The sequence below is a fragment of the Mugil cephalus genome, chromosome 1 (assembly GCF_022458985.1).
Source record: "Mugil cephalus isolate CIBA_MC_2020 chromosome 1, CIBA_Mcephalus_1.1, whole genome shotgun sequence".
Classification (NCBI taxonomy): domain Eukaryota; kingdom Metazoa; phylum Chordata; class Actinopteri; order Mugiliformes; family Mugilidae; genus Mugil; species Mugil cephalus.
Window position 1 is genome coordinate 39,528,025 of NC_061770.1, and position 25,341 is coordinate 39,553,365.

Genomic DNA, 25,341 nt, shown 5'->3' on the forward strand with positions numbered 1-25,341 from the left:
ACCACTAGCAATAGTCAGCAGGGCTCCATCTAGAGCCATAGATGCTTATGGTCTGTCTGACGCATGGCCTCACAGACCTTACACCCAACCGTCTATCTGTGCTTCCTGGTTGTCCATGGAAATTAAGAAGACCTGCCGGGCAGAACGGACTAAACTGCTGAAAAGACTGAGGCCACGTCCACACGTACGAAAACAATCCAAAAACGACCCGGTTTTCCTTGGCATCGTGTCAAGTATTTCTCTGTAGATGTCGATCCATTTGCGAAACTGCATATAGTTGTGGAAAGACTGTACTACGTATCCCAGGCCCATTAGTGGCGTTTCTGCTAGAGACCTCAACCAAGCATGGAGCATCAACCTTGAACGCCGTATACAAACATACATTTCGGATCAGAGTTCATAATCCTTTTAAGCTCTTGGTAGTGGCGAAGCAACAGCAAATACTGGACCCAGCCACCCAACAAGGGTCAATATCTGATGCAGCACCGTCACAAACCTGTAGTCCACCATTAATGTTGTTGCTGTTATGAGACGTCTGGGGCTAGAGGGTCAAGGGGCACATCTATTTCACCCTGGGACCTGGATTCAAAAGGGTTCCAGTCTCAATAAGATCTGGATCCGTCATTGACGGCAGGTAGAACCATGCAAGACCTATGCACTTTCTTACTTTTTACCTCTACCAAAGCGGTTCCACAAAGGACTTAGGGTTAAGGGTGTTTGAATCTCCTGGTAACTGATGTATTTCAGTTTAGATTTGTAATTATTTTACAAAAACAGAATTCAAATGAGACAAAATCCATCGTCCCACTTCTGCGCCAAAATTTATTCCTAAGTTTATCTCAAGTTCACGGTTCATCGCTGTTTGAAAAACATGGCACCATTACTTTACCGCTCTGTTTCCAAATGTTACACACTAGTTTTCTGTGTGGTACTTGTGTTTTTTAGTTTTTTGTTGATGTCGTGAAAACACTGTCTGGTTCTAATTAATTTCACAATTCCTAAGGTTAAAAAAATATATATATATTTATTTTGGCACGGATTTTGTGAAACGTGCAGTTCACCAGAGAATGACAAACACCATTCCTACATTTTTGTGTAATTGCTTCTGTTAAAAAAACAACAACTCTTTCCACCAGACTTTTCCTTCTCTGCCACCATTACGACCGCACACCTGCGGTTCTGTCTTTCAACCCGGGGTCATTTTTCTCCCTCTCTTTCCTATTCCTCTCCGTCTCTCGCGTTCGCTTTTCCATCACAGTCAGCTCTCCGGTTTAGTGCGCTGCGGTAAAAAGCGCACAGAGGTGCTCCGGAGGAAACCCCACCCACCCCTGCTGATACAATCGCACACAAAGAACTGGAGCTACTGCAAAAAAAAAAAAAAAATCATACAGCACACTCTCAGATAATTTATGCTGCAAAACGGGGGCTGAAAGAATGATTTGTCCCGTGACAGGTTTGTGACTGCGCCACACACACGGTGACAAGGTCAGGCTGTTCGCACCTCTGAATTAGCCGAGCAGCAGGTGGTCGTGCAGATGGAGGCTGGCATCACCGCTCACACCGGGATGTGGAAGCTATTAGTCGCACACGGAGACGGGCCGGTTGCTTCGCATCGCGCACAAACTGAAGCGTGATGTTTTCTCTTTGTTTTCGCCCGCCTCTACGTACTTAACTGATGTTTTTCATCAAAAGGCCGTGAGAAAGCGGCGCCGCTAGATACAGTCGTGACGGAGAACTTGAAACAAAAGGGTGGGGATTCGAGATGTTTTTCTGCAGTTGTGGTTGGCAGTTATATATTTTCTTCTGCCAAAACAAACTGATTCTGTAATTGCTGTTTGTTGGTGGAGTGCGCAGAACAACAGATGGTCGGTCGGCGGGTTTGGCGAGAGGGCGAGTGGAGATAAAAGTGAAACTAAGAAGTGGTTCCTCGGTGGTTCACCAGCTATTACGCAGCCAGAGAGCGTTGTTGCACTCGCTCCTCTCCTTCCTACCTGCCTCTGTGTGATACCGCCCCGCTCCGTCAATCACATCGCCCCTCGGCTCTCGGCGCTCCCGGGATCAGAGGATGGAGATTTCTGCTTCTGAAAGTCAGAAGTATTGAGGTGGAAAATTGAAGAGAAAGTCAAGGATTCTTTGGTCCTTTCTTGTGGCGCTCCGCGTTTTTTTTCTTCTTTTGTCGCTGACCATGACCTATGAATGTGAAAGATATTCGCTGTGTGACGTGATGCGTTTAAACCAGCTTAGCTTTAATTCCGGTGCGAAGAAAAATGCCACCTTCCAGGATTAGCTTATCTCCGAACCTCATCGTCTCAATTTCAGCGTCCGTTTTATTTGCCCAAGGTTAGTAAATACCTTCGCGAGCACCATCATTAGCCCAATCTCCTGCATCTAAAAACTAATCTCTGCCTTTTCCAAATAGCACTTTCTAATCTTCTTTCTTCCTAATGTCGCTTCTCTATTGACCACTTAACGGCCTACGTCACTGTGACGTCACAACATTAGCTGGAGGCCGAACGCTGTCACTGTATTTTTGGTGCCAAACCCAAAAAACCAAAGACATTAACTTTGTATTTTCTTGGACATTAACAGCCGCTACCAGTTAATACTAATGCTAAATGCTAGGTAACGCAACATTAGTTGTGTGTTTCAGGGGTTTCCAAGCTGAAGTTGCTTCACTGCTTTACTCTCTACGGTGTTTACGTCTTTGTAGGAGACGTTTCACTTGATAAAGACTCTCTGTTCATATCAAATGATTCTATTGCAAATCTTTCACATGTCCATTCAAGGCATTGTTCTAGGCGTCTTACGATTTACATGTCTTCAACTTTTCCGTGACTTAGGCCGTGAAGGCGTCTGTACGCACACCCTCTTTATCTCTTTTTACTCTGTTGCTGCTGTTTCTCAGAATTCTTTTCCCCTATTTGGTCGTTCTAGGTCTCATTTACAGACGACTTCTCTAACCACGCGTTGGCAAAAGAGCAAAATTGCTGCTTCCTGTGTCTTCCTTTCTTCTTCGTCTGTATCTGAGCATGTGCGCCTCGCTCTCGTTTCTCTGATTTTTCCTTCTGCTTCAGCCCGTTGACTGTCACCTCTGCAGTCTCTCTTTTACAGGTTTTCTCTGCCACTCATGATCTTTCCTCACCACTCACGTAAAGTCATAAAGTCGCACGCGTCCGTGGTCGTACTTGGTCTGACGACAGAAGTGCGCGGCGCTTTAATGATTCCTGCAACTTTTCATAACTGCGACTGTCATCGCCATCGTTGGGACCTTTTCCAAGATATTTCACGTCATCTTCTTCTTTTTTTTTCCAGACCTTTTATGTGCTGCTATGAAAGTCTGTCCTCTTGTCCTTTTCAAGTGGTTCAAAGAAACCGACCAGCTCCATAGTTTCTGAGCGTGTCCTCCTCTTCCGTCCGACCATTTTCTATTTCTAGACCCTTGATTTGCCATCGCTTCACTTCGATTGAAGACTAGAAGGTGTTCGATTGTGTTTCCGGTCCCTGGGAAACTGACAAATCTCATCAAACTCGAAGCTCTTCTTGTTATTTTTAATAATTGTTCGCTGCACAATGAAGCGGTGGACGTTAATGAGATATTTAACGAGCTCCCGCCGAGCTGCTCTCTCTACCTCGCCAGCAATCATTTGTCAGCGAAAGGATCATCTCGTCCTTTTCAAGTGTCTGTCGCCTTTAATTGTACCTTTGACCTCACGGCTGTAACAGAAGTGACTGCGAGGCAATTATCACACAGACACTCGTGTCTCCAACCAGATGATCAATGTCCTACAGAGTTACTTCACAATCAGAATCAGAATCAGAATTGCTTTATCAATCCCAGGGAGAAATTGCTTGTCATTGCTGCTATTGCTATATATATATATAAGTGCTATATATATAAGTGTACAAGTGTTCAGAACAAAGAGCAATGTAGGCAATAAGAATAAGTAGACAGTCAGAACAAGAATACTTGCATCACTGTTAAAAATATAAAAAATATGTACAAGTATATGAAGTGAAAGTGAACATGAGTTATTGCATAATATCGGTATAAATAAGGGTTATAAATAAATATGTTTTATCCAGTGAGCTCTTCATCATTAATGTTCACGTAGCTAAAAGCAGCATCAAACTGACAACGCCAGTTTAAGTAAACCTGAAAAGCTTCCTCAGTGGAGGGTGAAGATAAAGGTTTTGTCAAACAGTTTTTTACATGGAAAAAAAAGTTCTTGCAAATAAATAGACATTTTTAAAACCAAAACAGTTCTAAATAACTTAAAACTGAAGAAAGAAGTCTGAAGTGTTGCTTTTTTTTGACATTTGAATACAGTCCAGAAAGGATCGGGCTCCATTTTACAACTGGTTTCAGAGATTCTAGTAAAATTTAAAATCTTGTAGTAATGACAATATCAGTGGCAACAGATGAAGTCACTGTCACAGTCTCTCACAGTTTGGTGAGGAGAAAAAATCAACTAATTGTGACACGTAATATATAGGACACTTTTACAGCTCTAATATGAAGTAAATGTTAATTACGCTAGCTTCATTAACATTATAGTGTTAGTAGCTACAGTGTTTCCCATCGGCCCCTGAAAGCATCTCTCCTCACCCCAAAGACTTATTTTAACCTCAGGGAGAAAACAACATGGACAATAAAGCTATTTGTGTTGTTACGTAACAAACATTGACATCACAACCACTTTATAAAACCTGTTTGTGCTCTAGATTTTTTAGACCATGGAGATTTAAAATTATTTACAGAGAGTTGTTCAGAACCCAGAGGAAAAGACGTAACGTGAACTAGCTTAACTTTATTAAGTTATGTTAAGTTTGTAAATTAGGTTTATTTGCAGATACTTCATTTAATCATTAGTCCCTAGAATATCACGTCTCAACGCCGTCATGTTTAATACTCCTGTACATGAACTGTACAGCATGATGATCCTATTTTATGTATAATTAAAAAACAATGTCAAAGTGTTCAGAAATCTTGTGGGAACAAGTGATGGCTACAACCATACAACAACAAAATGATCAAAAGTCTAAAGTAAAGCATTTCAGAGATATTTGTAATAATCTCCAAGGCATTTTAGAAACACAAATTGAAATATAATGTCACTGTTGTGCCATTTTCCACATAAATAAAACCCTAAGAAGGATGTAACATCAAACCCGCCATGAAAGACGTGTCTCATTAGTCAACCCTCTCCTCTTGTATCTCTTGTCGTACGTTCCCCTCTTTCTTCTCTCCTCTGGTTCTTCCTCCTCTAAGATGACAGATAAGGGGGCGGTTCTTTCCCGTCGTCCCCTCGTCCTCCTCGAGTGTCCGCCTGTTTTAATTGTCCCTGCGACCGCACGGCTTCAGTGAGAAGTGACTGTGAGACAATGAGGTCACACAGCCGCTGGTTTGTCGAGCGCTCATGTCTGCAGCGAGATGATCAATGTCCTATTTGTCACGGTCTCAAAAAAACGACTTCAATGAGCCATTCATCATTAATGTTCACACAGACACGCTGACAGGCCGGCACAGGCTCTGCGCTGTCTCTGGGAGTTAAATCTGGATGTCAGAGGGAAATTCCCGAGACAGACGTTCATCACTTCCTTGGTGTTTACGTACACTCGTGTGAAGCTGGTGTCAGGGGGAGGCACGGTGACAGCAGCGTCGCTTCGTCTCCGCATTCATTTGACACACCGGTGCATTTTTTTATTCGTTATATAAACATAGTTACCTGTTACTACTGGTAGCTACTTTTTAATGAGATAATACTTTTCTGATAAGTAGGGATTGGCATCGATAAGACATTATTGATACCGATGACATTATCGATCCGATTCTGCGTTTCTATTATTGTTGTTGTTGTTGTTGTATTTACTTTTATTGTTGTTTCATCCCCATCCCCATGTATTTTAAGATGCATTAGTTAATATAACTGAAATGTAAAGGTGTCCGTGTAATTGTGTGTAGTGTTGTATTTCTATTTGTTTAGTTTTATGTTTATGTTTAAAATGAAAAAAACTTAATAAAGAGAGTTGGAAAAACGAAATTACAATGCTGAATAAGTTGCACGTTATGCTGTCACAGTCCCTTCTGGACAAGTGAAGCCACACTTTAGATTGTTTCAGTCTCTCCGCCATCATGTCGACTCAGCGTCACGTGATGCTAATGACCTGCTTCGACCATCGACTGTTTATACTGTGGACAAACCCATCGTGACGTCACCCGTCGGATTCTGAACCTCGAAAATGAAGCCCAAGGCGGGCGGAGCCCACAGGACGCCATGTTGGATGGAGCTTCACTCCACCCACACGCGGATACTCCAAATATGGACCCGCCCATCCAGCTCTCTGCTACTAGTTAGCTCAGGCTGCCATCTGTCACTCAAAGAGAGAACGCCCTTAATTATGCAGAATTTTTAAAACTTAAATAAAAACTAAACAAATGAGTTACAAAAAAAAGAAATCACCCTTGTTGTCATGAATAGGGAAATAAACTGTTGAGACCAAAACCATTTTTGAACCAGGCTGTAAACATGTTTAATAATGCTGTAAAGTTGGGCTTTTTAGGAGATTTGCTCCTTTTTGGAGCCTCAAGTGGCCACTTGATGAACTGCATTTTTTTTTTACGTTTCCGTGAGAGATTCTCCTTCTTCTTCTTTTGTTTCGTGGCGGTTGGCAAACAACTTTTACATGCATTACCGCCACCATCTGGACTGGGATGTAAAGATTGGACACAAAATGTATCACTAAGGGGAATCGATAAGCATGAAAGCTAATGATATCAATGAATTGCACCTGTTGGAAACGATGCCCATCCCTAGTCTTAAGTGAGAAAAGTATTACGCAACATATCTTGCTCTGGGAATTGTCAAGTTGATTTCCTTTCTGGGAAATGCCTACTCAGCCAGCTTAAAGCAGGTTAGATGCCATTCCCCAACCTCACATAGGTGCAGTTTGCTAACAAAAGTATAGTTAGAGCATAGTAGTACTTTGTTTGTTGCATGTTCCTCGTCCTCGTAGAAACACACTAGTCTTGCTACTCCCACATGAGGTTTCATGCAAACCATCCTGCATCCTACAACTCAACCCCCAACCCCCAGGTCTTGTAGGCGACACTGGTCAAAGGCTGAACCCAATGAATTTTACAGGAGAGAAAAGAGACGACTAAGCATATTTGGAAGATTGATAACATCCCTCCGTTCCGTTAGCGGTAACAGATTATTCTGCGCAGTGTCAGGAAGGAGCTTTCCCAGCTGACACTGTGCAGGGTGGACCAGTCCACCTCAGCCCTGCGTCACACCGCACTAACACAACAATCTAGGATCATCAATTAACAGACGTGGCTTTGGTTTGTGTGAGGGAGCAGCAGAGGTTGTCATATAACTCAAAATCTGGCTGTTTATATCCAGTTATATAAGATGTACTTGTAGGATAATGGAGCCACCTTTTGACAATAAGTCAGGTTGTTTTTATTGCACCAACATAACCAAGAGAATTGAGATCCATAACAAAATAGCACCAAAACAAGATTATTATAAAAATTAAACGAAATATGTTCTTTTATATGGATAAATAGACATTTAACAGACCGACACTTGATCTGATTTAACACTTTAATGTAGGAGAAACAAGTCCAAATTATCGACGTTTTAATCTTTTAATGCGAACTTCAAATTGAAGTCTCCATTACCGCGGCGCTTCTTGAATTACAAAGTGATCGGCAAAATCTTCCACGAGGATTCCCACCGTTACCAGCGTCCATTATCTGTATCTGGAGAAGCTGATCCATATCTAAATGGGATGAAAACAGGGCGGAGGAGGAGAGCTCGGCTTCCTCTTCTAGTAGAGCATTAGTGTCATTAGCTAATGCTGCATTGGTCGATGGCCGGCGAGGATGATGTGCTCCTCCTAATGCATAAAGTAAAAGGAAGCATTACCAGACTGGGGCCTCGGAGAGCGGAGGCTTAGAGGAAGAGCTGGATGAGAGCAGGAGGCCGGGAGGAAGAGCATCGCTCACTGAAAGCAAGTAATGTAGTTATACCCTCCCTTACAGAGCAAAAATAAAAGCCTTTCAGGTCAGCGACAGAAACAAACATAGACAACATCCGCGGGGCCTCGAGAGCTGCAGGTGCCTTCTTTTTCAACGTCTGATTGAAGGAAGTTAAATGTGACAGTCCCACTTTTAACGGGGGCTGCGAGGAGGAAGAACATGAAAACTCTCAGCAGCCATTTGTTTCAGTGAAAACCACCTCCTGGGAAATTACAGCGAAACAAGAATCAGTACGTTTCCATCTTGATCAGACTGCGTTTTTTATGGTTATATGTGTGTGTATCTGTTGCAGATTTGTTTGCTTTTCTCCAACAAGCAACAGCACCAAAGATTTAGCCATTAAATGAAGCAGTGGTGCTGGTCATTTTCTTACCTGGAGTCTCGTGAGTGGGTGTTAGCCGACTGTGGACAGACGTCATTTGTAGTTTCTACCCAATATTCACTGACATTGGACTTTATGAAGCTCAGCGGAAGATAATCTGGATCTTCAACATTTAATTGTTCTACTACGTTCACCAGATCATGCTTAGCTTTGTCAGCCTCGTATTTGGTTCACAGACTGAGAGTAAAGTAACAGCAACAAGACTGAAGTAAAAGGCCGAACACTTTGAGTTTGAACCAGTGGCAGCTGTAAGCTCTTAACAATAACTCTTCATACCTGTAGATGGCAGTAGTCTGTATTTATTAATGATGTTCGATACCACCGATTTCCTTTCCGATCCGATACTGTTTAAAATTCAGGCTGGTATCAGCGATACTGGGCAGAGTAATTAATGAATTTATTATAACATATATGGAGCTGATGCCGTAAAAGAAAAAACAAACAGACGACGCAAATGTACAAAATATGTGAAAATCCTGTTTCAAACACTACAAAAAAGTAACATAATAATAACATTAAAACTATTTAATAATAATTATTGTTTACCTAAGAAGACCTACCATAAAATCAAAACCTGCGTCTTAATTCTCTCCTCTTCTGTCCACCTCATCATAAACGCCTCATGTTCTGTGTTGTGGTTTGTTGTGTTGCCAGAACTCAATAGTTTAGCTACTTTCCACTGTGTCGCTACATTAACTCGAAAGTATCGATATTTTGATTCGAGAATCGATTTTAGAGCCTAAAGACCTGGTATCACAAGTATCGATATTTCAGTATCGACCCGCACATCTGCAGCAGCTCATATTAACGGGAGAAAGACTTTTAGAAAGACGTGGCCTCTCCTGAATCATGCATCGGGTTGTGAAAATATTTTTGCATGTTTGAATCTTCGCATTCAGACGTTCATATTTCATATTTATTTGTGTGTCAAGTTTTCTTTTGTCTCTTCTTCTCTTCACTGAACGGTCGATCAGAGTGAACACAAGCCTCAACACCAGTGAACGAGTGGTTGTCAGCTTGGTGCGCCCAAAGTAACTAGTTATTAAACTAGTTACTAGCCAATTAAAAGTCAGTTAAAAGTAAAATGATGTATTAGTGATGCCATATTGTGAATATTAACCACTAATATAGTAGTTATAGTTACAAATAACCTACTTGTCTTTGAACCTGCACAGTTTCTGGCCTCTCATGTCTTGTGTATGTATTTTCATATATTTCTTTGGCATTTTATACATTTAGTGCAGCATCTACAGTTTTAGTTTAGTGTGAGAGGGGAGATAGAATATTTCTCTTTAGTGTCACTTCTGATTCTTCTGGTTTCAGTTTCTGCAGCCACCGTACACACTAACCTCAGCATGACACACAGAGGACATGCTAACGAGGTGCAGGAGCAAAGCCCATAGTTTAATAGTTTCTTCACCCTTCATGCTGAAGGAGCGCAGAGAATGGAAACAGAGATAGTGTTGGGACAAGGGGAAAAGATAACATAATAGATTCTTTTTTTCACCCTGCATACCGGCAGTAAACACGCACTAAACAAACTCGTAGCAGAGATTGAGAAGCGGGAGGATTCGTCGGCGTAAACACATTCTTTGCGCGTGTAGATAATCCAGACAGCGTCGTTACTCCTCGACGTCTCGCACACATCGGAGGTCAAACGCTCTCACCTGTTCCCCCCAGTCTGGGATGAATTTTATCTGGAAACACACGCGCTCGCTTCCTGAGGTATTTACGTTTTCTCATCACACCCTCGTTATCTCCCTCCAGCTCACACACACACACTCACACACACACACACACACACACACACACACAAACACACAAACGTGAGTGAGCCTCTAATTACAAGAATCCCTGACAGTGTGGTCCGTCGTCCATCACCCAACACGCCCATCCATCTCTCCTGTTTCACCTTATCTTCCACTAATTCTTTCTTTACATTATACATGCTTCCTGTTCTTTTCTCTTCCCTGCCTACTGTGCTTCCATAATTCCTTCCCTCTCATCATTCCCGATCCCCAGACGGACATTATCGGAGGAAACGCCGATCGATTTGCTCCACACCCTCACTCCTCCATCCCCGTCTATTTCTCTCATCTCTCTCATCTCCCTCTCCACAAAGCCAAGCTTTCTCTCTTTCCGGTTATATTTGGGTGAACTAATCCTCGGTTTTCCTCCCATTCTTCCTCGACTGCAGACTGCAGTCACTTCAGCGTCTTCACGAACAGCTGAGGATTTATGGAAGTTATTTAATTCGTGCTGCAGCAGCCGGAGGAATGTGGCGTGTGTCAAAACTAAAAAAAAAATCTTGACTTTTTGACACGTTAAAGGACGACTGGTGAAGGAGAAGTGTCACTGTTACAGCGTTCATCCCTTTTAAATTTCACCAAGCGGAGATCAGACCACAAACATCCATCAGTTAAAAGAAAAAACAGGAGCAAATAATTGAATTCCTTCCCCTCAGATGGAGCTCTTATTCCTAGATAAAGACCTTCTGCAAACTTTGGCCCAGAACCAAAAATAGCTACTGAAGCTGCCACTGACACATGAAAGAGCCAGTGACACGTTTTAGTCGAGGAATTTATTTAAAAGTTTCTCATTTTCCCTGGAAGGGAAACTTTTTTATCAGTCCTGGGTTCATCCTCTCTGCCGTTAACCTCTCCACCGTCTGCGTCGTCACCGCGCCTCCCGATTCCTCCCTTCAGTCCCATTAGTTATCTCCTGATGGGTCATTAAGTATTAAACAGCAGGCAGAGGGAAAGGGAAAAAGGAGGGAGGGGAGGGCTTCATGAGTGTCTCGTCTGCAATAATAAATGGACAGAGGGGAATGGGAACAGACAGAGAACAGGAGATTAGGGTGGGGCAGGTCCGCGGGGTCCATGTTCCTATTATGTAAGAGTAAATGGAAGTCAGTGAATGAAGAAAGGGCTGTTAGATTATGCTCTTTTCTTTGGAAGATGCTCAAAAATAACCAGAGAAGCAATCTTTTTATGTATCAGGGCGTTGGCCTCTTTTGTTTTATTTCGTGTCATGTTGCATCCGAGCAGAAGTCCTGGTTCTTCTCTGCATGAAATCAGTGCTGGGTCGTCTCATCCGGACAGAACTGAGGAGGCTTTCATGATCCAGATGATGACAAAAGTTCAAAAGGCTTCAGCGTCTGTGCAAGTCACCAGTGTTTTACTCTGTGGAATTTATTGAATGTTGCTGCCACCTAGTGGTGGAAAATAAAACTTCATTTATTCTGCACTTTCCTTCAGTAATAATAAAGATAGAGATTAAGTAGAGACATCTTATTTACTATATGTGTTCTATAATAAACTAGTGCTTTATATAAATGTACATTATTATCATCATTTTGCATTCAATATCAAGCTATTTAAATATTAATTATTAAATTTGCATGTGCAACAGTTGTGTGGCCGTACAACTGCCATAAACATAAACATACCAATATATATCATGCACTGTCAGTTGCAGGGAACCATAGTCAGAGTGTAATATGCAGCCTCCTGATTGGCTCAGCAGCGATGGGGGCGGGGCCTACTGTGTGCAGGAGGCTTTGATTGACAGGCCGCTGTTGAGGCGGCTCCTGTCAACGTCTTCCTTCTCCATTTATCCCTTTAATAAAATGTGTTGGATTCATATTGATGAATTTTAAGAAAAGACATTTTTTTGGGGGAAAATTTAAAAAATGTGGAAAATATTTACTCATGCAAAGGTTTTGCAACCCCCCCTGCAGTACCTCCATGGACCCCCTGTTGACCCTATGATTTAGAGATTAATGTAAAGTTTTACTATAAGTAGCAGAGTGAACTAGCTTTTTAAAAAGCTGCACATGACACACTTGTCTGTGTCTGTAGACTCTCTGATGCTGGGCACCGAGGTCGACCTGCAGCAGGTGGAGAACACCGTGTTCGCCATCGAGACGGTGCTGAAAGCGTGGCTTCAAGAACAAGGCGGAGACAGAGAGCACCTCCACCTCCTGCTGCCGGGCCCCTCGGATGATCCTGTTCCCGGTGAGACATCTACTCCCATAGAAATGGAGAGCGCGGCACCCAAACTATAACTACATGGTTAATACACACTTCTCTTGTGAACAGTGTGCGTGAAGTGCGACATGCAGGAGCGTCTGATAAGCCCCGCCCTCGTCCCCCTGACGCCCAACCTGGGAGTGAAGACTGAGAACGTTCGGGACTTCCTGCCTCTGGCTAAGAGCTCGGCCAATCACAGGCCAACGCCACAGAGGCTGAAAGCAATCAAGTAAGAGTGGGTTACAGTGGTGGGGGCCTGCTTACTTTAACAAAAAGCAGAGATAATTAAAATGAACGACAGGACCATCGCACTGTTCACTGTTCCGTCCATGAGACTCATCACATGTACGTGCCACCGTGATGTGACTCCAGTAAAGCCTGGTCTGTCTATGAATGGCTCCTTTCTGATAGTAGTGGAACATTTCTGAGATGAAATGTGAGCGCGCTTTGTTCTGCTGTTCTGCTCTGGCGCTGGAAGTTTCTCAAGATGTCGTGCAGAGAAATATGCTTCATGCCTAGAAACGTTTTTAGCCTCGTACAGCAGAAACTCAAGTGGAGTAGTTAACGGGGGGGTTTTAATAAGAGGCTAGGAGAACAGGGAAGTTATTTGTAAAGAGATTCATGTGAACAACTTCCTGGTAAATTAGATTGTTAATTAACTATTAATTCACATGGGATTAGTTTTATCTGGAAACATCATGTGATTCAGATTAGTTCACATTAGTTACTCACTCTTGAAGATCTCGACAAATCTGAAATACCCAAGATTATTAAGGCTGCTTCAGGTTGTATCTGTGCTATTTGTAAATATATTGGAGAATAAACTAAAAATCCCAAGGAAGAAATTAGCACGTTTTCATCCGTCTAAATGGGTGAACGTGTCAGCCACACCTCGACTTTGCACGTAAACTGAGCCCATCGATAGAGAGTTAGTCTGAGACTTATCTCAGATCATTCAGTGAAGATCGGAGGAGATGCCGCGGTTGAGATACTGGCATCTGTGAGCTGATGAATCACAGGATTGCAGAGGCTTCACACCTGAAAGGGGAACACAAGAGAAACACAAGGAAAAGGGAGGAGCAGCTTCCAGGGTACGACATCACACTACCCTGTGAACAGAACCTAATGCCAGGAACAAGAAGTGCTGGGTTAAATCACTTGCCACATTATTAGGTACACCTGCTCAATTGCTTGTTAATGCAAATAGCTAATCAGACAATCACATGGCTGCAATTCAGTGCATTTAGACATGTAGAGGTGATCAAGACAACTTGCTGAAGTATAAACTGAGCATCAGAATGAGGAAGAAAGGGGATTTAAGTGACTTTGAACGTGGTTTGGTTGTTGAGTGTTTCAGAAACTGCTGATCTACTGGGATTTTCACACACAACCATCTCTAGGGTTTACAGAGAATGGTCCAAAAAAGGGAAAATATCCAGTGAGCGGCAGTTGTGTGGATGAAAATGCCTTGTTTATGTGAGAGGTCAGAGGAGAATGGGCAGACTGGTTGGAGATGATAGAAAGACAACAGCAACTCAAATAACCACTGGTTACAACCAAGGAATGCAGAATACCATCTCTGAACACACAACACGTCCAACCTTGAAGAAGATGGGCTGCAGCAGCAGAAGACCAGACCTGGTGTCACTCCTGTCAGCTAAGAACAGGAAACTGAGGCTACAGTTCATACAGACTCACCAACACTGGACAATAGAAGATTAGAAAAACGTTGCCTGGTCTGATGAGTCTTGATTTCAGCTGCAACATTCAGATGTCAGGGTCAGAATTTGACATAAACAACATGAAAGCATGGATCCATCCTGCCTTGTATCAAAGGTTCAGGCTGGTGGTGGTGGTGTAACGGTGTGGGGGATATTTTCTTGGCCCCGTAGTACAAACTGAGCATGGTTTAAATGCCACAGCCTACCTGAGTATTGTATGCTGACCATGTCCATCCCTTTATGACCACAGTGGACCATCTTCTGACGGCTACTTCCAGCAGGATAATGCACCATGTCACAAAGCTCATATCATCTCAAACTGGTTTCTGGAACATGACAATTAGTTCACTGTATGAGCAATGGCCTCCACAGTCACAGTCACCTTTGGGATCTGCAGCAACTGTTTGATGCTGTCATGTCAATATGGACCAAAACCTCTGAGGAATGTTTCCAACACCTTGTTGATAGTATGACACCAAGAATTAAGGCAGTTCTTAACCTTTTACTAGCAAGGTGTACCTAATAAAGTGGCCGGTGAGTGTGTGATGTGCACGTTCACTTCAGTGTGTGAAAAGGTGACGGATATAAACAAATATTTTTACATTTTAAAACCACATAACAAAGTTGCATATATTTGAATTCAGCCACACGTCACAACTGCCTGTTGTTCAAAAGCTGATGTCACTTCTTCTAAAACACACACACACACACACACACACAGAGAAAAGCATCATGTAAACAAAACAGACCTTCACTGATGATAGAAAGCAGACATTCAGGTAAGAGCTGATTTGCATTATTTAATCTCTCCCCTCATTTGCATTTCTTTCTCTTTTTTTCTACATCTTCAGGAGTTACAGTTGCAGTAGGAAGTTATGTGTGTCCACGTGTGTGTGTGTGTTTGTTTTGCATGCCAGAAAGTCCTGAAGTTATTGTGCTTTGTGTGTGCGCGTGTGTGTGCGTGCTTTGCATACTTGTGACTCACGGTCCACCGCAGAGAGATTTAAATGAAGCCAGTTCCCACCGTTAACAAATTAACTTCGGCGGGGATGATGTCACCCTCTCTCTCTGCTTGTGATGTTTTTTTTTTTTTTTGCATACAGCCGTTATTCATCCGACGGGAACGAGGCTTCAATCGATGCATCAGTTAGGAATGCGTTCGCGGAGGACAAACAAACTCGTGTTTGTCCTTCAGTTAGCGGACATGCTAACCGAGGTTGCGTATGTGTTGCAGGCTCCTGCGCGCAGACGGATTGTGCGAGAGCGTGTTGTACGGCCTGCCGCTGCTGATCCGACCCACCACCTGCTGGCAGCTGGACTGGGATGAAATGGAGACCAACCACGGCTTGTTCCACGCCCTGTGCCACACACTCAGGGTGTGTGAGAATGTTTTCATCCTGCTTCAAACTTCGTGTGTTTTTTTTATCGTTTCCCGGTTTATCTGTTGATGTCACAGCTGCAGCTATTCAGATCTGCGCTAGTTTCACAGCGATGTTGGACTATTTCCATCCTCTCATGCCTGTGTCTGTATTTGCATAATGCAAACCGGGTTATTTTTAGCCTTGTGACATGGAGGCTCGTCGGGCCTTTAATAAGTCGTAGTAGAAAATAATAAACAAATCAGTTTTTGTTTTGACCTCCTTTAGCTCGCTACGCGTTTTTAATTTCTCCGAGGTATTTGGGATCTGTAGGACCTACGAAGTATAAAAACTAAGCATCATCTTTGACCCCGAAGTAGTTTTTTGGGTAAAAAAAATTATGTCCCCATATGTGGACACAGGGACTATTTCATTGTATATTATAATAAAGTCACCAATATGTATCGAAACATAAAGCTGACTGAATAGAAAAGACAGAATTGCAAACAATGAATTCCCAGTGTCCTCAAATGAGTGTTTGTAGTAGCTATAACTCGTTACTATTGATAGAGTTTGCGCGTCATATTAAACTAGAAAAGTTAATAATCATAAATAAACAAGTTTCAACTTATGAGGTTTTTCACATTTTTGCACTTTGATCGGCCGCAGAATGAATTCGCTGAAACGCTCGCTGTCATGTTTTTACGCCAACTAGTACCTAGTTAAGAGGATAAAAGTTTAAATGAAGCAGAAGAAGCTGCTATAAAACCTAAAACTTAACGTCCCCATATGAGGACGTAGGGTCTCAGGAGGTTCGTTGATACTAAAATTCAATATCAGATCAGACCTGTGTGGAAAAATATATATATATATATATATTATTCTGCTTCATTGTTGGCTCCCCTGACTGTCTCTTTGAGTCATACTTTTGTGTCTACACTGATCAGCCAAAACATTAAAACCACTGACGAGTAGAAGCAAATAACATTGCTTATTTTGTGACAATTTAATGGACACTTTTGGACCCGACATTCATTCATGTGGATGTTACATTAGACATGTAGCACCCACCTAGACCAGAAAAGACCCCCCACCCCATAGCAATGACACTGACACAGACACACAAACACACAAAAATGGTTTAGGAACAAGTCAAAAAACATGAAGAACAGCACAAGGTGTTGACCTGACAGATGGTCATAATGTAATCCCTGATATCAGATATAGATATAAACTCAAACGCGACACTTTTCCAGTTTTGATGTTTGTCTTTCCCTCTTTCAGAGTCGAGACGTGTTCCTGCTGCTGCAGGCGGAGCAGAAACCTACAGCTGGAGGCTCAGGTCCGAGTGTCCGTGAGACAGAGTCATGTTGTCGCACTATGAATCCCTCTGTGTGCGCTCACGGGGCCCGTGCATGTGTACGTCTGTCACTTTGTGCGACGCAGGTGTGCATTCTCACTACGTCCTCCAGCCGTCCCCGTCTCTGTCCCTGCTCCTGAAGCCTGTTGTCTCCAGGGAGCTGCTGCTGCCCTGCTCTCTGCCCGTCCTCACCCAGGACCCTGCTCCTCACGCCGTTCAGACTGTACAGGTCAGAGCAAACCACACAGCCGCCGTGTAGGATACGCACAAACACGTACGTTATGTGTGGATGGATGCTTTCATACATGGGGTCTTCTTTATTAAAGTTATTATCTCAGCACACATTTACAAACATAAAGAAATAGACAGTAGATATTTAGTTATAATTAAAATACACATAAAGTGATACTTACAAGTGTAAAGTAACACCACAACAAGTAACGAATTCATCAAAATGAAAACAGTTTCTGGAAAAGTCGCATCTTGTATAAACGTGAATGTTAGAATGAAACATCAATAAATGTGCTGATTATTATTATGATTTATCAGGACTTTCTTCTGATTGCTACATGCTAGTGTATAACCTAAGAAGAAGAATTGTGTTTTATTTCTCCTATTCTGATCCACGGGATGAATTTGCAAAGTGGAAACATGACATCGAAGACATTAACTGCAATTTTTCTAGTAAAAGTAACAGCTATATATATATATTTAATGAGAGTTGTAAACATAACACAACACAAAGACATAGAACTACACACAAATTTTTTCTCAGCAATTGTTCTATGTTTTTTAATACTGCAGTTCATTAAATATTAACACTTTCATAATGTTCTTCTTCACAATAAAACAAAGGGGAAACATTTGGAGTTGTCGTTATTTATAGGTTAACACACACACACATTAAGTTGTGTTACTGGTCTGGCCCCCTTTACTTTTATCAGCACTAGATGTGGGACCACCATGTTTGTGTGAATGAACCATTGGCTTTACCCATTATTCACATTTTCAGCAGCTTCTACAAAAAAGGAGACGTGAGTCACTTCACCTCTAGATGCCACTAAATCTTACACATTTGAAGTGTGTACACATTGTGTGTTTAGTTTGTTTGTGCTCTGTCTCCGTCAGCGTTGTCTCTCTCAGCTGGACGAGGAGTTCGTGTTTAACCCTCTGTCCGTGACCAGTAACCTCTACCAACACCTGAGGAGCAAAGGTCTGCTCCCTCAGCCTCGCTACCCGTACAGGTCAGTAATGAACGATGACGGAGTCTCAGGACGCAACAAACACATAAGTGATTAACTAATTAAAAGGACAGGATATTGTTGATGACCGTGACGCTGCTTGTTTGTGTTTCCAGGCTCCAGCCTCCAGCGACTGCCCACAGAGAACAAACTCCAGACGGCCCTAAAGCCACAGGCAGCAAGCGGCAGGTAAACACAACAGCTTTTTACGACGGCGTAAAGGTCACTTCACCGTAACATGAATGAAGCCGATGAAGCGAGTCGTCGGCAGGACACACGTTGAGACATGGAAAGCGTAATGTGGTTCAGTCGCTGCACGCCGCGCTTCCTCATTCAGCCACTGGATGGCAGCACTCACTTCACACAGACAATGTAGGGTTTGTTTTAAGAAAATTACAGACAGACGCTTAAACACTTAATAATAAGCAGGCAGGAACCTTCTGAACGGGCCTTTGTGTAACGTCTCTAATCCATCAGAGAGGATGTAAAGTCACGTCAGGTTCGTGATCTTCTGTTTTTCAAAACACTCGTTCATCAAGAGCAAAAGTAGGACTTTAAACTAATCAAATGCAATTAACTACCTAGTAACGATTTTAAATAATTAGTGTTTGTTATTGAATTTTTACAAATTAAATTTACTGTAAAACTAATTTAACAACTTGTTCATAGGCTGAGAAATAACTGCAAACAGATTGTTATAGAAAAAAGTTTAGTTTGTGTATTTTTTTGTGAATTATCGGTCAGTGACCTGTGATTTAAACAAAATAATTAGACATCTACAGTGTATAGTATAGTAGTGTAGTGAAAAAAGCACATTTCACATGAGGTGACAATAACAGTGAAATAAAATACTTCAAAAAAGAACTTGAAACTTGTAAATGCACTAAAATAAGAACGATCGCTAACATCTCACGTGGTCTCGGTCGTTAATGCAACAACTTTTTAAGCCGTGTAGTGTTTGAACTGAAACTATTGTGATATCAGTCTGTTGCTTGTGTGATATTTAGAGAAGCTGACAGACCGGCGCTGAGGGTAAACTATTTCCAAAGACAACACAATCAACATGAACTTGTTTTTACACCTAGATTCTTCTTCTTCTACAACAACATGCGGAGGAACCGGCATTCGTCACATCAGCCAAACTCTACGTCTGTGTCTGACAGAAGGAGACGAGGCTAACGAGAATCCATGTGTCTCACAGTTTATAGGACAGACTCACTTAAGAAGAAGAAGCCACTGTTAGTGTCTCTTTACGTGAGCGGAGGCCGACTGTGACCGGCGAGAGTGTAGCTGTTGGCAGCGTGACTCATCAGGGCAGATAAGGCTGCTGACATGCAAATAGTTCGCTTCAGCGGCAAAACAGAGAAAATGTTTCGGCCGCTACGATCCGTTTCGGTTTTGTTCTGTCCTTTAGCACGCGCTTCTCTTAAGTGACAATGAGAACTTCCCCGTTGTGGGAAGAATAAAGGCGTATCTTATCCTGCCTTATCTCATCTTGACATGATGTTTGTTTCTTCTTCTCCTTCCCTTTTCTTTACTAAAATATCTGTTTCATTTTATCTCCCTCAGAGTCCTCGTTGTCTCATTTCTTTTCTCGCTTGCTTCTTGCACAGGCGCAGCTAAACGTAGCGTACGGACGTAACGTCACGGCAAAAAAAAATGACAGTGGATCGTGGAGATTAGCAGCGTTAGTTTGAATCATTGGCTTTAATGGCGTCTAAATTGTAAAATTAGCTTAAAAAAGGTGAAGAGATGTTGTGCGATTGACTGAACCAACGGATTTGAAAAGCAGTCAGAGATATATTGTTACAGATATATGACAAAGAAAAGAGAAGTCAGTGGATCCTGCATTAGGAAGAAACATCTAGAATCCAGACACAGAAACCTGGTGTTGTGTTTCACATTTAGTGTCAGGTGATGTTAATTTATGCCGTATTTTTTGATACCTGTAGTTACTTCTACAGTTACGTCCTGGAGGGCTGTCAGATAAGTTTTTGTTTTGGTGTAGTTACAGCCGATAGTAGCTATTTCAGTCCCAACAATAAATAACAATAAAACAATAAACTGAATATTTGTGATCAATCCTTATCATCCTTTTAACATCTGGTCAGACGCTACAGTATTATATGATTAACGTTACTTCTCAGTAAAGCTCTTAGCGTTAGCATCTTTCATTTAGCTACATTTATCATAACAGAAATGACCTAAAACTTAAACTGAGGCTAATCCACTTTTCTAAATCCACACTGGTTTGTGTGGATCATTGTCGAATCCAACTGTCTTTAATTTGATCTGATAATCCAAATTTTTCACATCTCTCTGTATTTACTGCTACATTTCACCATGTTTTTGCCACTCAGGGGGGCGTGGCCACAAGCTGGAGTGACACCAACACACACACCCTCTGTCATTCAGATGAAGTTTATTGGTTGAATTCTAATATAAGAGAGTGAGATTAAAGGTGTGTTGTCTCCTTTCAGCTGCAGCACCAGGGTCGCCAACCGGGAACGAGCAGCAAGGTCAGGGCCACCGTGGCTCCTCTGCCCTCCACCTCCTCCTCCTCCTCGGGACCTCCTCCTGCCCGGGCCTCCTCCCGTCCAGCTCTGAACTTCCTCACCAGCAGCAGCAGCAGCAGCAGCAACAGTTGCGGCCGACCCTCTGCTCCCTCTCTGCAGGAGGAAGGCGGTGAAGATAGCTTTGGGACGATGCAGTAAGAGTAAAAAAATCCTGATTTTAAAGCGGATTCCTCAGAGAAAAGCTTAGTCAGCACACACACATATATATATATATACATACACACACTGGGCCAACTGGTCTCCATGGTAAAGCATAACCTTATAAAGCCCTTTAAAGACTCAGCATTGAACTAATTAGCACTTCAATGCACGCAGCGACACGCTGCGAACACACACTTCTTTCGACACTTCTATTCATCTTCCGCAGCACGAGCGCTTGTTAACTGCCTCTAAATTTAACAGGCGAGAGAAAGGAAAGTTTCAGCTCGCCGCCACCCCGCAGATCGCTGAGGCAGCGAAACTCCCGAATATCGCACGGGCCTCAGAAAACAATGAGCGAGAGGTGGAGGAAAAGATGAAAAGGAAGGGAAGCGGCGGGACAATGGAAGCCTCGAAATGGAAGGAAGAAATGGAAAGTGGGGAAGGAACAAAAAAGGTGGGCGGCGGCGGCGGCGGCGGCGGCGGCGGTGGTCGTGTGGGAGATCAAACGGCGACGGGCGCAATTCAGGCGCGATAAATCAGGGAGGGACGGGACGGACGGACGGACGCACGCCTTCTTCGTTTCGCCCCGAAGCCGAGGGTTTGAACACAGCTCCACTGTTTTAATGAGACGGAGAATGAAGCAGCAGACAGAGGGGCCTCTCTGCTCGACGTCGACCCCACGGAGAGGTCTCTCTCCGGGGGTCGAAATGCAGCATGGAGGGGGTGGACGGGGAGGAGGAGGAGGAGGGGTAAACCGATTAAATCCACAGCCTGATGGTTCGTTTAATTCAGAGCGATATGTCATTTATCCGATGACTCGTATTGGTCAATAACAAATTGGTCACTATTATTAATTTATTCTGCGTCAATATTCTTTGTCTCACGCACACACACTTACTCATCCACAGGCCTAATGAGCCTCCCGCCATTCCACCCCCTTCTTGAACTTTATAACATCCAACGTGCAGCCAATGGCGAAAGGCCCCATTATGCCCTGTGATGTCACAGGGCTTCCGCATTCATAAATTACAGCCACAACGGCGCTTTTGTCCCCGGAGAGAACTCCAAACTCACCCCGCTGACATTTTACCCACTTCCCCGCCGCGCTCTCGCCGGCTCCTTCAATTTCACGAAATTTGTTCAGATGGGACAACAGCGGGTCAGAGGGGGTGAAGCTGAAGCTCCTCCCCTCGACCCCGAGCGCCGTCGCACGTTAAACGCCGCGACTCGCGGGAGATAAACGGGACGCTGTTTGTCGGAGAGAAAGCGCCTCGATGGTTCGGGAGATCTGTTGGGTTTGGACCCAAAGCAGCTGTTTCTTTCTTTTCTTTTTCTTTTCTGAGGAGGCTCTTTGTTCATTGTTGTTGTTCTTTGTGACTTCACCGCGAGAGCATCCGTGTCTCAAAGCGTCGACTCCCGAGTTTTGTCGACTGTTTTTTAAAAGTCGGAGCTGAAAGTTCTTATCAGCCGCGTGACAGCGATGGTGATGAAGCGGTTCGCCTCGTGTGCGTGTTCCGCCTGTTTACTTCTACGGGCGTTCTGTCAACTGTGTGTTCGAGTGCAGCAAAAGAAATAAAAATAACATTTGGTGGTGAGATTGTGATGATGACCTTTCTTCCACTCTGCTGCATAGGTAGGAATAAGGACATGTAACCCACCTTTAACCTTTCACCGCCCACCGGTCTGCCCGCAGAAGCATCACGCCACCGAGTCACAGGCAGATAGAAAAGGTTAATGGAAAAAAAAAATGAAATAAATGAAACTTCATGCATATGAACAACAACTTTATTAACCAGCAGGCATTTAAAAACCGTGCACGTTGCATCAGGTCTCATTTTGCAGATTTAAACACGAGCAGGATCCTCTCACGTAGTTTCACTTTAACGAGCCGTTCTTTGAATTTATTCTTTTTTTTTTTTTTTCACGCCAGAAATGTTTATTCTTGTTATTTTCTTTCCATTCGTTTCCATAAAAAACTTTCGTGGCCCCGCGTGTCTAAAAGCGCAGTAGTATTTTTTATTTTTTTTTCTGTCTCTTCTATATCTGAGCGACGATAATATTAGAGCAGCGACTTCCTGCTTTATTCTCAATGTTCCATTTCCTTTTTTGCAGCAATCTGCAGATCAGAAAGAAGAAAAAAAAAAAAAAAGTGTTAGTCTCTGTGTGTGTCTTCCCACCCCCACACACACACCACCACGCCCGACTAATACATCGTCTCTTTCCTGCGATTGTCCCCCACCGGCCGCTTGACTGCCAGCGTCGCGCACGCGGAACGGCAGGAATACACAATTCGCACGCGCACGCACAACGCTCATCTCTTTTACCAGCAGCGCTGAGTGAGAACAGAAATAGGAAGTGCATCTTTGCGAGGAGGAAGTGGAGAGGTGAAGTTAGGAGGTTGCATGACCTGAACTATAATTCAGAGACAAATCTGAAGGTCTCGACACCTACACACGTCAAAAAAAAACTCCAGAAAAAGAAAGAAACGCCGCTTTAGCGGAGTAGGGTGCGACCACACAAAAAAATCAGAGAGTATCTGTACGAAAGGTGAGCGGAGGTCTCGGCGTGTGAATGACAGAGCTGTCACTTCCTTCAGGTGGCGCGAGGAGAAGCCGGCGCCAGACGCTCAATGAAATCCTCCCTCAGACGCGTGACTTCGCTGGTTTTGCCCACGCACGTCTAAAAATAAAGAGGCCGGTGGTCGACGCGCTGGAACCTGAGAGGAAGCCGGACAGTTTCAGGTGTGTCTGAAGTCGGAGTGCGCGAAATCCTTCGTCGGGCGTGCACGAGGGAAAAGGTCACGCAGTTTGTGCTGCTCGACAGAATGAGGAAATGCCGCTCATTGTGTTTATATATATACACAGTATATATATACACATATATATTATATATAGATACAGATATATATAGTGGAAACATTACACATGTCAGCTGCACATATTGTCTCTTTGCAGATAGCGGCTCTTACAAAGCAGATTTTCTTTGAAGACGCAAACCCACTGTTCTGCACAGCAGCACCGAGCTTGGGAAGCTGCTCTTTAGATAAAGGTTTCAGCTTTTACTCTGCAGAGGAGAATTAAGTCTAAATGCGTCTGGAAACATTACGAGCTGCTACACTGCAACCGCTGCCTATTATTTGCTGAGGGTGTAAGTCTGTATTTCACGCGCGTTCTGTTGCCAGTTTTAGGTTTTCAGATTCAGGCTTGTCACTGTACCACGAACCTCCCACGCACAAACTTAACCCGTCCCCAAACGTTCTGCGCGCGCCTCTCATCATTTTCCTCTTGTCCATTGTCTTCGTCCCTTAAAATTCACCCGAACGCCGAACAATGCGAAGAAACGAGCCGTTTCCCAGAACGTAAAGATTAGAATCGTTCCCTAGAAAAGGCACCTGTTTGTGTAAAAAAAAACCTAGTTTCAGTGCCTCTTGTCGTCGGGGCCTGATCCCGATTCTCTTTCTGTGAGCCTGACGTGACCTTAAAGTGAAAAAAAAGAGCCCGAGCGCCGGACCTGGACAGGAAGAAGACCGTCCAAACAATGTCGAGGATAGAGACGGAGAGGGGACAGGAAGGCTGTGAATCACGCGATAGTGGCCGAAAAGGTCGCGTGGACGCAGAAACGCAGACGCCTGCAGACAAAACCGAGTTGTTAGCAAACGCACGCCCACTGTATCTGTGACCGAAACGTGTCAAACTAACCAGCGGCCTTTTAACGGACACCTGGTCAGAAAGTTTCCACGAACAGCTGCAAACGTTACAAGCTCAGTCCAAACGCTGAGAAAAATCCCAGAAGTTGATCTGAAACTGTGAAGTGAGGTCTCCGCTGAGCTTTCAGTATGAGGCCGCCGGCTTTAAAACGCGTTTTTTTTTTTACGCGTTGCAGCACGGTGGCACGGCGGGAGGAACCTAAAACACATGGGCCCCACCCTGACACACAGGCCCGTTGGCGCGTTTTCACACATGCTCGTTAACGTGTAGCGACATCACACAGCCACGCTCATTTCTGCAGACGTGTTAAAAGGTCAAAGCAGAAAAAGCACGAAGGAGGAAGGAGGAGACGAGGCGACAGAAAACAAGAGACGAGCATCAAGGCTGCTGCTTTAGAAATAACATGAGGGAAATATGAGCATAAACATCTGTTGGATGTGAACCTGCTGCAGGTTCAGTATAGGAAGTTGGTGCAACCCACCAAAATAATGGTCCCGGATGTGACACCCTGTAAAGCTGCAGGATGTTATTTTAACACTTTTAGAGTTAAAGACAGAAAGTATTAAGTGACACATAACGAGCTTCAGAAGTGTAGGCGGGAGACAGATCATGGTTAACGCCCCCCCTCCACTTGTTTCTGATCTTTAACCTGAGATAACTAACCGAGTTAACCGAGTTTTCCTCCCGGGGGGGACAGATACGCCACATCTGATTAAGATCTGGTATCACTTCGTCGCCCACCTCACCGCTTCCCGTAGGATTACCGTAACGCACGGCGGT

At 43.5% G+C, this 25,341-nt stretch overlaps 1 protein-coding gene across 1 annotated transcript; it reads left to right on the forward strand.

Annotated features, from left to right (window-relative positions):
• Window positions 1–12,291: 12,291 nt before the first annotated feature.
• On the forward strand, window positions 12,292–25,178 carry LOC125003936 (meiosis 1 arrest protein-like). Its single transcript, XM_047578206.1, has 8 exons — window positions 12,292–12,442; window positions 12,527–12,686; window positions 15,413–15,554; window positions 16,821–16,878; window positions 16,983–17,125; window positions 18,025–18,140; window positions 18,254–18,326; window positions 20,618–25,178. Exons 1-8 carry the CDS (start codon window positions 12,295–12,297, stop codon window positions 20,849–20,851), a joined length of 1,074 nt encoding a protein of 357 aa, XP_047434162.1. The 5' UTR covers window positions 12,292–12,294; the 3' UTR covers window positions 20,852–25,178.
• Window positions 25,179–25,341: the final 163 nt, after the last annotated feature.